The following is a 17,416-nucleotide window of genomic DNA, read 5'->3' on the forward strand; positions in this document are numbered from 1 at the left end:
TTTTATAATAATCATAAATTTCAAAACACATTAAAACAAAATTAAAAGCATCTATTTTGCATTTTCTTCACTAAAAAAAAGATTAGTCCTAAAACAGTAGAGTTTTTACTATAAGATAAACAAATCAAATCTTGGAGGTTGTCCCATCTATAAACAATTATTTGGAATGCTGTATGCTACTCAAATGAACAGAAAAAATACATATGTCTGCATTGTTCTGTTTGCTGCATGGGATACAATAGAAAAAGAATAAACAGCTCTTGTTTACAATCTAGCTAGATAGACAAGATGTAAATGAAACTTAAAATTCTGTAGGAATTCAAAATAAGTAGAAAGTAATTGGAATGAGCAGGCAGTTTATTGATAAAAAATTTTAAACTAAATATAGTCACATGAAAAAATACTCCAAATCATTATTGATTAGAAAAATGCAAATTAAAACAACTTTGAGACATTATCTCATACCTATCATATTGCCTAAAATTAGAGAAGTGGAAAATAATAAATGTTGGAGATGATGTGGAAAAACTGGAACATTAACATATTGTTGGTAAAACTGTGAACTTATCCAACCATTTTGGAGAACAATCTGGAATTATGCTCCAAAAGTTATAAAACTAGATATAACACATCAATACTACTATGAGATCTGTTACCCAAGATGGTCAGGGAAAAGAATCTATATGTTCTAAAATATTTATAGCAGTTCTCTTTGTAGTGGCAAAGAACTGGAAATCAAGAGAATGCCCATCAATTTCAGAATGGCCAAACAAATTGTGGTATATGATTATGATAGAATGCCATTATGTTGTAAGAAATTATGAACTGGTAAAGCCTGGAATTAATTTTTTGAAATAATGAAAAGTGAAGTGCGCAGAATCAAGAGAATGTTGCATATAGTAATAGCGATATTCTTTGAAAAATAATTGTGAACAACTAAGTTATTCTCAGTACCATAAATAATCAAATCAACTTATTAAGGACCTATGAAGGAAGATGCTATCCATCTCCAAAGAAAGAATGAATAAATAGAAGTTCATAAAGTATATATTTATAAATCTATGTCAAATAGATTTATGTCAAATAGTGGTGGCCTTCTTTAGTGCAAGGTGGAGAGGAAAGTATATAATACATAATTCAAAAGGTAACAAAAATAACTAAAATGAATTTTAAAAAAGAAAGTAACTGGGAATTAAATTCTGAGAGGTCTTTATGCAATTAGATTTGGGGAATGTACTGAATTTGGATAATCAGCACAAATGGAATTTAACTAACTAGAGTTAAGTGAATTTTAATCCCTGGGCACTCTAATATCTAATATCTAAAAATAAATCAAGAAAAGCACTGCCATTTTTACTTGTGATATCTTGAGCAAATACTTTATGTCTTTGGCCTTCAGTTTCTTCATTTATTAAATGAAGGGGCTAGAATATACAACAACTAGGGACTCTTCCCACTCTAAATCTATGACACTATGAGCCTAAGAAAAGGAAAACTGAACAAGAATATTTCAAAAAAAGCCATTCTAATTACCTGTACTTTTTTTGCTGTTTCCCGAAAGGATGCCAATTCAGACTTTAAATAGTTATTCTCTTTATGCTCTTGACTAAAAGACAAATGCAAAGTCTAGAAAAGAAAAAGCAAATAAAATTTCTTTCTTGACATGTAAAGGATTTGTTAAAATTTACCTGTTCATCTCTAAAGCCTATATTACAGGTGCTTTTCCTACTATTATAATATATATACTGTTACCACCATTTCAGAACTAGCTAACTCTTACTCTATACTCAGGAACTATCACAAAAAAATTTCTTATCTGTTTTAAAAAGTTTTGTGAAGAATATGGATAGCCACAACCCAATTCTCTCTTTCTTTCTAAATTATTTATGAAATAGTTCACTCAATTATTACAAAGATTTTAGAATCCCAAATGGGGGAGACAATTTTACATTTGATTTAACTAACCATCCAATTTTCACCATCCACCATAAGTTTTAAACTCTAAAAATAAGATTCTATACTTTTATGTAACTTGTGCATTTAGAATCTTTCATCTTATAAATTCCAAATCCCAATGAAATCAAGGTCTCTTTCCATTAAGTTTATATGTAAATGTAGGATTTAAATTAATACAAAGAATGAAAAAGTCAAACTTATTCACTTAAGAGAAACAACTGAATGAGGAAGGGTAAAATAATCTGATTTAAAAAAACAAAACAAAACTGGTTTTTTTTAAAGCTGTAATACTTGGGTAGAAAAAAAACCCCAAAACCCAAACTCTCAAATCCCTAAAAAATGAAGTAAATCCTATAAATGGAGAATTACCATTCTGTAACCCCAGGAGAGAACTGTCTCACAGAGGTAAAAAAAGATATATATCAGTAGTTTCATTTCTTAACATATGGGGAGACCTAAAAGAAGTGGTTTGTATTGCATTTCATTGTGAAATTCTGATTTGTGGTCCTCTCTGAAATTTAGTAGACTATATAAATAGACCTATCATTTTGAAATCATAATTATTATGTATATGTTGTTAACTTAACCACAATCCTGAATGCACTTTGATCACATATTTACCGTTAGCAGGCTATTTACTAAAGTATTAGTTAGGAGATTCAGTAGAACTAAAAGCAAAGGCTAAAAAAGGAAATCAAAATTATTTAGTGAAGGGAAGAAATAAATATCCTTTGTTTTTTAATGATTTGCAACTTACCTTTCCATCTTCAAGTAGCTGGGAAATGATGTCATCTTTGGATCCTAAAACAAATAATATCTTTGAGACAAAAATATCAATATACTTTTCCTCTGAAAATTCCTTTCTAAAAAATTCTTTTGAAATAAGAATTTGGAAGATATTTGTAATCATATTTTTATTGGTTGGAAATGAAAAAAAGTTACTAACTGGTGCACAATCTATGCAGAAGGGAGCATGCTCTCTCTACAAGCCAGATTTTAAAATTATCAGTCTATTCACTAGAACAATTTAAAAAAATATTCTGCAAGGGGCAAACCTTTCACTTTGAACAACAATTTGGCTGAATACCAGAAGTAAAATCAAAGTTATATTATTGATGTCTACTGTTAATAGTGCCAAATAACATAAGACAATTTAAAAATATTATCTTATTTCCTGATAGAAAACACTAACTTTCTATCTGTCACATCATGCTATCTTTCCTAGATTCAATTTTTTTTTTCTGAGAGGTGTGACTATTTTTGAGAGGAAAAAAATCCAAGAATACATTTTTTGTTCTAATAATATGATTTTTTTTAAATCAGTACTCATTAAATCCATTTCACTAATTTTAAATATCTTGAAAAAACTAGAACAGATTTTTCTTAATATGTGTGCAAATAATTAGGTTTAAGACTTAAAATTATACTATACTCAGTAATACTAAACCTTAATTTTGAATAAATATATTTGGAGTAAATGAGGATTCTGACAGATGTGGAGTTAAAGTTTGCTTTTATAATTTATAGGAAAAGTAAATTGCTAAATAAACAATATAAATAAGATTGAAAAGGAATATTTAGCTTACTTTAAATAATTTTAGAAAAACTTTTATTTCCTTTTTAGAATAGACAACCAAAGCAATCCTTTGTTAGCTTAATTGGTAATTATGGCATACACGTGGAATCATAGAATTTGAGAACTGCAAAGAATATTAACATTTAGTCCAACTTTTTATTACATAAAGAAACTGAAGCTTGAAAGGACTGACATGTTCAAAATCATAAAATGTATCTGTGAAATAAAGTAAAGATCTTTCTAAAGAGAGAATAGTATATTTGGTTTTAAAAATCATGAATTCATATCCTGGCTCAGCCAACAGCCAAGTTATAGCTTATCCTAGAGACAATCAGAACTCAAGGCACAACAGTACTAGGCATATAATTGGCAATTGGTAAGCACTTGTTGACTGATTGCAGAGTGATGTTAGAGGTGAAGTAGTGCCTTGTAATGTATATATGTTTTAGTTTATGGCTATATTTTATAACATGACTAACATGAAATATAGATGACAGTGAAGGATGAAGAAGAATAAAGAACATTGAAGCAAAGGACTTCAGGTTCATGGAAAAATCAAGTAATAGTGATCTCTTGAAAATTTTAGATCCTTTATAAACACAAAAGCCATTAGTAATTTAACTACTTCAAAAATCTTGTAAATTCCAGACTTAGTCATGACACCTTGGAGAACTAACAAAATAGTATGATTTCTAAATTTTCTTTTCATACTTAGTTCAATCCTCAGCTTTTCACACTCAGACTCCAGTTGTGCTGTTTCTTGCTGTTCCTGATGTAATTGTTCTTGAGTAATCTCCACATTTTTTCTCAAGGTTAAGCAGTCTTGTTGTAGAGCTTTTACCTGAGTTAGGGAAATTTCATTTTTGTGAAGTTAAAAAAAAAACAATTTAAACAATTGTAGGGAAACTTCAACTCTAACATTTTTTAATAAGCACTCTATAGTCATGACTTTCTACATAACTCACAATAAGACCTTGAGCATGTAGTCATTTGTACCTCTCTAGATCTTTCTGTCTTCATTTATAAAATGAGGGGGATATAAAAGATGATTTATTAAGTGCTTTCCAGCTTCTAAAATCTGGGAAATATAATAAATGTGTAGAATATGCAATAGCTAAAGATATGAATAGAATCCAAGGTCTATGAAAGGGAAGACCCATTAGATCTCTACATTATCTCATTTCATCATTTTCCCCATCTTAAAACCGAGGATAATGAAATCCAGAGGGTTAAACGACTTTAGAGTCTAACAAATATTCTAAATTTGGGGAAAACAGATTTTAAAGGGTTCAGAAGAAAGATAGATAGGTGGACATGGACTAAAGTGCTAGAGGGGAAGTCAGTTCAGCAGGAAGGATCTTCCATGTTCAAGAATGAAAATCTGAAGACAAAGAGGATCACTTCTAATAAAGTAGGAAAATGAAATATGTTTAAAAACACTTATCTGGAAGCAGAGGGAATTCACCAAACAAGTTAGATTTTAAAAATATACAGAAAATGGGAGGAAGGCCCAGAAACAGAAGGTAAATGAACATAAGAGACATGTTCCTGTAAAAAATGCCAGGAATGCTAAAGCTCAGAATGAGCTAAACTAAGAAGGTAAATAAAGGACAGCAAAAAAGATTTTCCTTAGATTTTTTGTTTGTTTGTTTAGCTATGTTGAGGGAAAAAGGAGGATAAAAAGGATAGCATTTGTGCTGAGGATGGACAAGACATTGGTGACATAAAGGTAGACTTCACTCTTCTATTTTCTCTGCAAAGTAGAATGATCTTAACATTGGAAAAGACAGAAAATAAATGACCTACAGGGGGTTCATATCTGAGATAAGACAATAAGAAAACCCTAGCTGCCCTTGATCCAGGATGAACAATATCTGGGAAAAAATGACAAATGGAAACCATAATTGCAGAGCTTTGTCAGTGATATTTAAATGATTATGGAAAGCAAGAAATGCTATAAAATTGAAGAAGGGCAAATGTTTTTCCAAGTTTCTAGAAATCTTGCTTCAGATACTTGTGATCCTGGGCAAGTCTCCTACCCTCTTTGTGACTTGTTTCCTCTGTATAATGAAGGGATCCCTTTTCACTCTAACTCTATGATCATATACATATAACATGTTTTTTTTTTAATTAAGATATTATTCAGAGAATATGAATAGACAATTTTCAGATGATGAAATTAAAGCTCTCTATAGTCATATGAAAAAAATACTCTAAATCATTATTTATTAGAGAAATGCAATTTAAAACAACTCTGAGAAACCACTCAGATTGGGTAAGATAACAGGAAAAAATACTAAAAAGAAGGATGTGGGAAAACTAGAATACTAATGCATTACTGGTGCAGTTATAAAATGATCTAATCACTCTGGAGAGCAATTTGAAACTATACCCAAAGAGCTATAAAACTGTACAAATCCTTTAATCCAGCAATGCTACTACTACTGGGTCTATATCTGTAATGTTCTCTTCTCTAAAGATATAATGTTCTCTGGGAGCAGGTTTCTTAGGGAGCTTCTAGAGGCAGCCTTAGTTTCAGTTCTGTTCAATAATCCCAAATGCAGGCAAGGATTAAAGTCCAAATCCCTTATTGTGTCCTTCAAAGTCTTGTCTCTTTTCCCGGGGCCCGATTAGCTTTAGTAGAGGCCTATCTCTCTCCTTGGTTCCAAGATCTCCCTCCAAATGTCTCCAAATCCGAAGGTTTGTCCTTCAGCCTCCAGCCAGCACAAAGGTGGAAGTTGGAATGAATCTTGACTCCTCCTCCAAGACAGTGGGCTTGTGGGTTTCTGCCTTGTGAATCTCCAGGAAGTCCAAGAGCAGGCTTTTCCTTTCCTGAGCTTGTCAGCTCCTCCTTACATATGCTCTCTTAAAGGTTTGAATCTTGTGGAATTATAATAAGTACTAAGTACATGTAAATTAGAGAATCATTATCTCATCAATTCCACTGAGTACTTTGTTTCAAGTTCAGGCCCATAACATCTCCTTGTAGAATCAGATCAATCATACTGAAGCATGCTAAATTAGATAATTGTTGTCTCTATCAATTTCAGTGATTTAGCACCTTGTAAGAATCCTAACATATATCCCTCAGAAATTATAAAGGAGGGAAAAGGACTCAAATGTGCAAAAAAAAAAAAAATGTTTCTGGCAGCTCTTTTTATGTGGCAAAGAATTAGAAAATGAATAGATGCCCATCAATTGGGGAATGGCTGAAAAGATTATGAAATACGAAACTAATGGAAAATTATTGTTCTATAAAAAATGAACAATCTGATTTTAGAAAGGCCTGAAAAGAGTTACACAAATAAGCAGAACCAGGAATACATTGTACACAGTAACAGTAAGATTATGTGATCAACTATGAAAGACTTACTTCTTCTCAGCAGTTCAATGATCCAAAGCAATCCCAATAAACTTTGTATAGAAAATGCCATTCATGTCTAGAGAGAGAACTATGAAGACTGAATGTAAATCAATACAGGTAATGTTCACTTTTTTTTTCTTTTGCTTTTGCTTTTTTTTTCTCTTGTGGATTTTTTCCTTTTGTTCTGATTTTTCTCTCCCAACATGATTCAAATGTGTATTAAAGGTGTATTAATAGAACAAAAGGTTTGGCAATTGCCAATGTTGTAAAATTACCCATGCATATATCTGGTAAATAAAAACTATTTTAAAAAAAAAAGGTGTATTAAACAAATGTGTATTAAAAAATTAATGTACATGAATAATCAGAAAAAAAACAATTAAAAAGAGGAGAGATTATGCCAGACTGATTTTATTTCCTATTTTGACAGGCATACTAAACTGGCAGAAGGGAGTGCTACAGATATCATATATTTAACATTTTACAAAACATTTGATAAGCATCTCATACTTTTTGGTAAAGAAAATGGAAATATCAGGGCTTCTTAAATTTTTTCCGCTCATGACCTCTTTTTGCCTGATAAATTTTTACACAACTCTGTCTTCAATCTGAGCTGAGGTGTTTCTGGCAGCATTCATACACACACAAGGCTAAGTGTGCATGTTGTGTGTTCAAAACCAAAGCAACTATGAATTTGTGTGATACAATATAGACAAACCCTGACAGAAACAAATGTTATTTTGTTGGACTTATTACATGTTTGATTTTGAATAAATTTTTGATCATTATATTCAAAAATCTTTTTACTATTGCCAAAATTTTTGTAACCTCCATATTCAGTTATAGGACCCATATGGGGTCATGTTTAAGCCTTGGATTTAGATGATAATACTTATGGATTCACAATGGTTTAGACTTCCAGATTCAAAAAGTAGCTGTTAATAGTTGTTAATAGTTCAATATCAACCTTACAAGTCTTCACTGGAATATTTCAGAATCTGTGCTTCATTTCTGCTGTGTAACATTTTTAACTACTGATATGAATAAAGAAAGGTACATATGATATAATTATCAATTTTGCAGATTACAAAAAGCTCTTGATCTCCTTGAGAGCAATTGCTGCATTTTTGCCTTTCTTCATATTCCTGGAGTTTAGCACAGTGCCAAGCACTTTGCAAGTGCTTAATTGCTTGTTAACTGAGGGACAGTAGATGATCAAGACAGAATCCAAAAAAGATCCTGATGAACTAGAGCCAGTGACTAGGCTGAATTTAGAAAGAGAAAATTCAATGGAGACAGATGTAAAATCTTGCACGTAATATGATTAACTTCACATGTATAAGATTAGAAAAGGCATGGCAAATTAGCTATTTGTCTGAAAAGTATCTGGAGATTTTAGGGAACTGCAAAGTCAATATAAGTTAGCAATGAGATATGGCAATCAAAAAAATTAATGTAATCTTGAGTTCCAGAAAGAGGATCATAACTTCTATTCTGCCTTATCAGACACTATTTCCAGTACTGTATTTAGTTCTAGGTACAACAACAATTTAAAAAGGACATTGATCAAATAATTGAAAATGGAGATGGCTTTGAGTCCTTGACATATGAACAATGGTTGGGGAAAATAGGACTGACAAGATTGAAAATTAAAAAAGGTCCATGGGAGATGTGTTAATTGTGTTCAAGAATTTGAAGGACTGACAAATCAAGTAGGGACTAACTTTGTTCTATTTGTTCCTAGGAGATCAAGCCAGGAACAAAGTGTGGAATTTGCAGAGGCAATTTAGGCTCGATGTCAAAACTATCTAGCAATTATAGCTATCTAAAAATGAAATGACCTATATCAAGAGAGAATTTTCCTTCTTTAAAAAAGTCTTTGAACAGAGAATATGTGATCACTATTAATGTATATTATAGTAGGAATACTTTTGCTACTTACTTAAATTAGGTGGCTATTGAGATTGCCTTTCAAATTTCAAATTCTATGATTCTGCATTTTGTCTAGGATCATACAGCTAACAAGGATCTGAGGAAATATTCAAACTAAAGGATTCCTGATTCCATAGCTACCACTCTTAAGTATTACCCTGTGATAACAATAAAGGATAACCATTTGTTAACTGAAAAAGATGCTATGATTATAGATAGCAGCACATAAAATCACTGAACACCTGAATGTTTTCCACAAAGAAACTTAAGATATGATTGCTATATTACTTTCCTTGTCCATATTCAAATTAAGAGAGAAAAAAACCTTATTTGTCTTGTTACAATTTAATAGCAGTGTAAATGCAATTTTACTGATCTTCCTCACTTCATCCAGTAAACCCATAATTGAGAGATTTGCATAATGTTAAGACTAGAAGAGACTTTAGAGACTGTTTAAATAAGGAAATTTTTCTAAAGGTCTGTGAGAGGTTAAATGACTTGCTCAAAGACATAGGCTCATGAAACAGTAAACAGAACATCCAGTAAACAGAACTTAAACTCAGGTCTTCTGATTCAAGCGCTTGGTGTTTCTTCCATTACACCATATTGTTTCCATTATGTTTACTGTGACAGAGAAAAAACTGTTAAGATTAAAATTGTTGTCAGAAAACTACTAAAGGAAAATAAATTATTATTAAATCTAAGCAAAATTATGAACATCTTTAGAAATTTAGGTGTAAAACTACATTTTCTTCCTGATTCATTTCATCATAAAAATGAACAGAAGAATCCTGATTCTCACCTACCTGTTCTCGCTCCAATTCAACTGTTGTTTCCATATCCTGTACTCTGCACAGCATAGCTGCTTGGGATTCCTCAAGAGATTCCCGTAAATTCTTTTCTTGGGATAGTTGTTCCCTTAGCTACAAAGCAACATAGATATTAAATCATAAAGACTAAGTGAAGATATTTATTTGACAAGAATTAAAATAACTATCACCAGTCCACTAAATAATTCCATCATATTAAAAAACTCTGTAATTCAGAATTTTTGTTTCTACCTAGTAGAATAAAGTCTGTTATTTACTACCTATTTGACCATGGGCAAGTCAATTAATCCCTATGAGCCTCAGTTTCCCCATCTGTAAAAAGAGAGGGCTGGATTAGATAAAATTTCAGTTCTAAATTCTATGATTTAGAAGAGCAAAACAAAAGATCAAGAATGTAAGCATATGACTTAATTCCAAAATTATTTTTCAAGTGTCCTAGGTTCCCTTGTTTTCTTACTCTGGAGAAGGCTAACAAACCCAGAACTCTCATTTATCAAAGTAAACAAGAGTCACTGGATAAAGTTTTAGTTAAACCTGCATTCTGAACTACAAATGTAATTTTGATTGAGTTAGATACTCCAAAATAAAATGTATTATCATCTTATTATATCAAAGGATAATAACTACTAATGCAACACAGCTAGATGGAAAAAATGAATAATAAGTTTGGGAAATTGGTCATAAATCCAGTATGAAGGCATGATACAATAGTTACAGGCAAATTTAATAACAGAAATCTTACAGAATTATAGCACTTAACTGTGGAACAGCTAAGAAATACAAAATTTACCTTAATGATAATTTTATTTATAGAACAATAATATTCCATTACTTTCATATACCATAACTTATTCAGCCATTTATCAACTGATGGGCATCTATTCATTTTCCAATTCTTTGTCATCATAAAAAGAGGTGCTAAAAACATTTTTGCACACATTTCCCCCCTCCTTTATGATTTCTTTGGGAAACAGACCCAGTAGTGGCACTGCTGGATCGAATGATACACAGTTTCATAGCTCTTTATATATACTCTTGTCACTCAGGTTAATAAATTATGAATGGTGAAGATTTTCAATCTACCCATAGAAGTTTAATTAACAATACTGGTCAAATAAAGTTTAATCTGGTTAAATATAATTCACAATTATTCTTGCCCTTTTGGGGTCCTAGTTTCAATATTCTCAAGATGAAGACATATATTTGTATTTGAAAAACGTGAATTTCCCTAATTAAACTTAATAGTTACATTTATCATCTCCTTTAGACTAGTAATAAAATGCCTAGGATATGTTTTGTTTTGTTTTTTTTTTTAAAAGGAAATTTCATGTTAATACTAAGATATTTCTCAAGGTATTGTTAAGAGCAGTCAATTCATGCAACAGTCATTTGATTTAAATATGTATTACACTCATTAAATTGGGTATCAGACAATGGAAACAGAGATGTAAAATGGCTTTCTAGATTATATTTATAGTTCAACAATCTCTAGAGAAACATAAGTATAATTATTTTAGGCTGCTATGCTTTTAATAAGACTTCATATTCACTAAAAACAATTGCAATGCTTTTTAATAATGGGAATGTGATGTTAGATTCTCCAAAGCCAAACCATGGCAAAAACAAGTTTTAGCAAGTAAACTCCACAAAATTTCAAATACAAAGCATTTTGCCTGCAATTACTTTGTGCGGTAAATGTAAATATTATTATCTCCATTTTAAAAGTGAGAAAAGTTGTGTGGTACGGAAATGGTGAGGGGTCACCATTTAATAAAAAAGCTGGAGAGATCTCTAGAGTAAAGCAAAGTTTATTGCACATTCCACTGAGAAGGGCGTCCCACCTCTTGAGCAGACAATGGAAGAGAAGAAGCACTTCCTGTGGGCTAGACAGCACCTTTAATCCCTAATGCAAAACACCCCCTCCCACCACTGACCCTCATCCTCATTGGCTGAGAGTCTTACATTCTAAAGGGGAGATCTACCCACGAAATTGAACTTGACCATAAGTACATAGTTGCCCATATGACTGAAATAGGGAGGAAATTGTGTCATGGGAGGATAGCAGGAAGGGGACTCAATTATGCCCTTGAATCAATGCTCAAAGTCCTTCAGGCCTACTCAAACTCTGAAGTAGATGAAGCCTTACTCGATTTTCACAACTGTCTTGAAAGATCTCACCTCATCCCATTCAAAGTGAAGTTCAGACAGGTTATTTTCCATGACACAAGGATACAGTGTGAGCTCTTTAAAAGTAGGAATTCTTTTTTGTAAGCACAGTAGGTATTTAGTAAATGTTTGTTGAAGCATACAAGCATTTAAATCGAGTCTTTTGATTCCAATTTCCATAATTTTCCATTATAGCATACTGCCTCTTTCTAATAGTCTCCTCCTTTGTCACTTCTCAGTAAAACAATTTCTAGCAGCTGTCCCACTCCTACCTCAATGCTTTGAGAAATGAGATTATCACTGGAATCTGATAAACATGCTTATTTAAATGGTAACCTTAATTTTAACACAAACTTAAAGGTAATAAAATCTAACATGGCAGTCATTCCATGGCCCTCTCCAAAGTAAACTACAGAAGCTTTGTGACAACTATTTCCCTTGGAGATCAAGTGTCTTTATTGAGTATTCCTAGTGTTGATATATCAAAATATTAATGCTAGAAAAGATATTAAAGATAATTTAGTCCATATCCTTAATTTTATAGATAAGAAAACTGAGGTCTGGAGAAAAGTAGTGACTTACCCAAAGGTATACATCTGTTCAGTGGCAGAGAATTAGTAATCAGGTCTCCTGACTTCTCAATTCACAAAATGGTCAATTCTGCCATAACTCAACATAATATGTTCTTAAAACTTACCATGTTATGAACAATTAAGCAATAAAAATCACAGGACTTATGGGGAAAATGGAGTTAGAGCACAATGCTCAAAAACATTGTCAATGACATCTAAAAAAGATTGAAAACTAATGAAAACAGTAGCACAGTTTATGTTAAATAAGAAATTCATAAATACAATAATAATCAGTTATGATGTTAGCATCAGGCTACTGCTCAGCCTAGATCCAGTCTAGGGAAATTAATGACTTCGGCAAGAGGGTGATCTCAGTGGGCAGCAATTCTGGTGCCAGATATTAAGTAGGTTAGGGGAGTAGAGGAGTTCATGGATTTTAACCAGTACTCTTTTGCTTCTATTATACCAGAAGATATACAATAAATATGAAAAAGACATAGTATTTTTTTTTGTGGAAGTAGGTATTAGAAGAGTTACAGATTGTTATTATGAAGTGTTATTACTTAACTTTGCCAGATAGCATCCTGAATTAAGGTTGCTGATAGATGTTTGAGGGGCACACTTATGTGCATTTTGTGATAGGTTCATGAGTGCAATTTTCTCTTTCTTGTGACAAATACTCAAATTGTTCCTTAACATATCAATTTTGTTCGAAATTAGCTTTTTTTTTTTTTTTTTTTTAAACAAATGCTATAGCAGAACTGACTCCAGAACAGTACCATGATGCCTTGAGGTTACATCCAGGATGGTTGAAGATATCTGATGTCTAACCAGCTCATAGGGATGGGAACTGACTAGACCTATGATTTATCTGTGACATTTCAAAAAGAGTTGCTATATTCCCAAGTCCTGATAAGTACAAATAATGAATCCAGCAAAGTAGCTGCCCTATTCAAAGTTATACTGAATATTTCCATTGGCATTACAATATTTCACACCATTATAGCTTTGAATGGTACAAAATCAAATACATGCAACCACTTCAAAAGATTTCCATTAATCTGAATTTAACTATAAATATTTTCTTATCTATGAATCCTTTTATACTTTCTTTGATTTCTTCAGGACATATAGGTTTAGTAATGATATCAATAAATAATCAAAAGATATATGGTTTAGGAACATTTTTTGTTATAGTTTGAATTGCTTTCCATAATGATTAGACCAATTGATTTTTAAATCAACCATAAGGTAATTGCAAAAAAGAAAAAAAAAAAAGGAACTCTCAGGTGAAGAAACTCTTTTTACCAATATAAGATGGTACTTGTTAATAGTTTGAGACATCAAGATCACTAGCAAGTTAAATGACTTACCCAGAATCACAAAGCTAGTATTTTGGAGGAATGGCTTCAACCCAGATCTTTTTGTCTCTAAGGTTAGTTGACTCTGTATCCATTGTATTCCATCTCATAATTCCAATGACCCTCCCAGCATCCTTTTTGCCTTACCTGATGAATTTTATGAGTCATTTTGTGTTTTTTGGGTTTTGGCTGTTCTCTATCAACTGTAGCATCCATCTAAAAATTAGGGAAAAGTCAGTTTCTAAATGCAAAGATTTTACAAAGTTTCAAATCAAGGCTTCTCTAGCAACTCTGCTGCTAGAATGTGATCTTTCTCATGAGTAAATTGAGAAAATATAACGTTTAAAAATAAAAGAATCTTTTACTAATAATCCAATTTTTAGATTTAAGCAAATGAATGATCACTGCCATATGTAGAATTCCACAAAAAGATAGAAGGGAAGAAAAACTGGTGCTATTAAATTGTGAATGATATACTAAAAAATATGGAGAAAAAAGAGAGATATTTCATAAAATTACTTGTATAAAAGCACTTGGGGAGGTGGGAGATCTCATATATCAGCTTTACAAGTAAATTTTGAGATTCAGTGCCCCTAGTCTAAAAAACTTCAATTTGATTCTACTGGTCCCTCTCAGCTCTGATATTTTAAACACTTTGCCATACATCCCATTCCTATTTATTCCTTGAAATTTGTCTTCCATTCCTATAACTCTACAAAATTGCACAATGAAAATTTAATGAACTTCTTGTGAAATGCAATAGATTTTTTTTTTTTCTCACTTCTTTCTCTTATCACATTATGGAATTTTACATTATCAGTAAGAAACAAGTTTTTAACCTGTTATGAACCAGGCTCCATGTAAAGTCCTGAGGATTTAAAGACAAAAAACCAAATCATTTTATAAACATATATGGAATAAATATCAGCAAAATAAATACAAATAAAAAGGTCATTGTGGAGAGGGGATTAAGAGAGGCTTCATTTAGAACATGGCACATAACTTGTGTCATGAAGAAAGTGAGGAATCTATAAAGCAGAGGTTAAAAAGGAGTACTGTCCTTGGGATCAGCGAAAAACCAAAGTGTGGAGACAGGAAATAGAGTGCTGCATGTAAGTAACAGAGAAAAAGGTCAATTTAACTGGATCATGGAGTGTAGGAAGAGGAGTATTATAAAAGATGGATTGGGGCCAATTTGTGAAGGGACCAAGCCAAAGATAGGTGTTTATATTTTAACTTCCAATAATAGTCACTAGAATTTATGTATTAGGGGATTTACATAGATCTGCATTTTGGGAAAATAACTTTGGACAGTTTCTAAATATCCACTCAGACAATACTTCTGAACAGCAGACTCATTTCCAACTATCAACTGAATATTTTCTTTTGGATTTCTTATTTTTGCCTCAAGTACAATATTGACAAAATCATTCATTATCTATGCTCACCTCATGTCTTCCATACTGTTACAATTTTCCCACCACTCTGGGCTAAAAATCTAAATAATTTTTTATATGATGTGGAGGAAGAAATAACATTAATCAGTTACAAAGTCCCATTAATTCATTCTTCACAATGTCTTCTATTCCACTGCACTATCAAAGTCCTAGTTTCAGGCCCTCATTGCCTGTTTGAACTGTTGTTCTTATTCTTGTAATCAAAGATGAATATTGCTAAGATTAATCTTCCTAAAATAATGTCTTTATCACATTTTTCTCATATACAAAAACCTTTAATTACTTCCTGTAGTCTAGAGGAGAAAAATCAAATTCCTTAGTCCACTTTCCAGGGTCTCTACAATCCATTTAGATTTCCAATTTTATTTTTGAGTATTCCTCTCTATAAACTCTAACCTCTATCAAAGTCAGTTTGGTCACTGAATACTCACTCTTTGCCTTAAGTACTATTGTTCATGTTTTTATCTTTGAAATCATCTCTCTCTATTCTCCCTGTGTGTTATGTGTATTTAACTTTAAGTATCATTCATGAAACAGATTGAGTTCCATCTCTTTCCCAGACCAATGGGATTTATATTTCTGAATAACAATTATGTCTACGGCTCTCATTTGGTAACAAATCCTTAACTTCCCTACAATAACTCTTCCATTATAATTTCATGCCATTTAATTTTGTTTAAAAAATAGCTTTTCTCTCTAATTAGGCTATAAGATCTTTCATTTCAGGGACTTTCAGACTTCATTGTATTCCCCTCTCCTCCAGTATCTTGCAGATAGGAGAAACTCAAAAATGTAATTGCTCATATCACCTAATATTCACAACTGTTAGTCTCAAATCAACATGCATTTATTCAACACCATGTGCCAGCAAAAGTACGCTAAGATCAATATAACTTAATTTTTAAAAGTTTGTCTTCAAGGACTAACTCAGGTCCTGTCACACTCTAAGCATGAACTTAAATGAACATAACAAACCTCTGTTGCTGCTACAATCTCCAGTACAGCACTCAACCTTTGAACTTCATCTTGTGCCTTGTCTCCTTCTTCCTTCACATCTCTCAGTTGCTTATGCAAATGTGTGAGTTCCATATACATTTCCCTCAGATCTGGTGAATATTCTTCTACGGCAGTTAGCTGATCTTTCAGATATACTACTGGACAATATAAATCACAAAAGCACCATTATACCCCAAACTATGCATCAGAAAGAAGAAAAAACAAGCATAGTAAGTGCTAAGGCAAGTGCCAGACTTCTGCCTTCATTGTTTTTCTCTCTATACCTGAATTCTGTGGATTCAATTCTTTTTTAATCTGAAGTTGTGAGATTTTTGCCTTCAGATTTTGCATGGTGCTTTCTAATTGGCACATACGATTCACCAGAGATTCACAGTTCTTCCACAAAACATTATTTTCTCCATCAAAAGGAAACCTGGCCTGGAGAGGATGAATGATCTTCTGGTTTTCAGAATCCTCTAAAGGTATTGTAGAAAGAGTCTGAAAGCTAATTTTTTAAAATGGACATGGCACAGTTAATTCACTGATGTAAAAGTCACTGTACTAGTTTCAGTTGTTTTTAAATCAGTATTTGTAGTCATGAAACTAGTTATCACTTGTACTAAATATTACTAGATAAATCAGTTAATAATATTCTTAACACTTCAAAGTGTTGGGAGTATAGGAGATTGAACTTGGAGCCCAGTAAAATCTGGATTTGAAAGTAGGTCACCTCAGTTTCCTCATCTCAAAAATGAAGATAATAATATCTGTAGAATCTAATTCATGGAAGTGTTAAGGCTCAAATAATATATTTACATTGTATCTGAGACAACATATTCATGTAAATTTTGAGAAAAATTTGTAAAATAATGCACAGTCTGATGTTACTTATTATAAGATCCCAGAGGCAGAAGGGACCAATTACACTTCCCTTTAGAGAATTAAATTTCTTTTTAGAGTTCAATTCCTATCTGAAGCAATGAGTTACCTCTATAATATCCACAAAAACTGTTGTTAAGTTCTTTGCTAGAGCACTTTCAATGGTGATAAAAGCGCTATAGGCAAAAATTCCATTTTTATGCAGCTATAATTATTAGGAGATTCTTCCTTCCATGAAACAAGTCTATCTTTCTATAACTTCTGCTCATTGGCCTCAGATTTCCCCTCTAAGGCCAAGCAGCAAAAGCCAATCCTCCTTCCCTGTCC

General features: G+C 32.1%; 1 protein-coding gene across 1 annotated transcript in view; it reads right to left on the minus strand.

Annotated features, from left to right (window-relative positions):
* The window catches only part of CCDC150 (coiled-coil domain containing 150), a 107,088-nt gene that overhangs the window by 87,787 nt on the left and 1,885 nt on the right, over positions 1-17,416 (minus strand). The window contains exons 3-9 of the mRNA XM_074302807.1: positions 16,495-16,715; positions 16,190-16,368; positions 13,905-13,973; positions 9,635-9,751; positions 4,244-4,373; positions 2,714-2,757; positions 1,534-1,626 (exon numbers count right to left, since the gene is read on the minus strand). Of these exons, the coding sequence (XP_074158908.1) occupies positions 1,534-1,626; positions 2,714-2,757; positions 4,244-4,373; positions 9,635-9,751; positions 13,905-13,973; positions 16,190-16,368; positions 16,495-16,715 (853 nt within the window). The remainder of the gene's footprint in view (positions 1-1,533; positions 1,627-2,713; positions 2,758-4,243; positions 4,374-9,634; positions 9,752-13,904; positions 13,974-16,189; positions 16,369-16,494; positions 16,716-17,416) is intronic.

The sequence above is a fragment of the Sminthopsis crassicaudata genome, chromosome 3 (assembly GCF_048593235.1).
Source record: "Sminthopsis crassicaudata isolate SCR6 chromosome 3, ASM4859323v1, whole genome shotgun sequence".
NCBI lineage: Eukaryota > Metazoa > Chordata > Mammalia > Dasyuromorphia > Dasyuridae > Sminthopsis > Sminthopsis crassicaudata.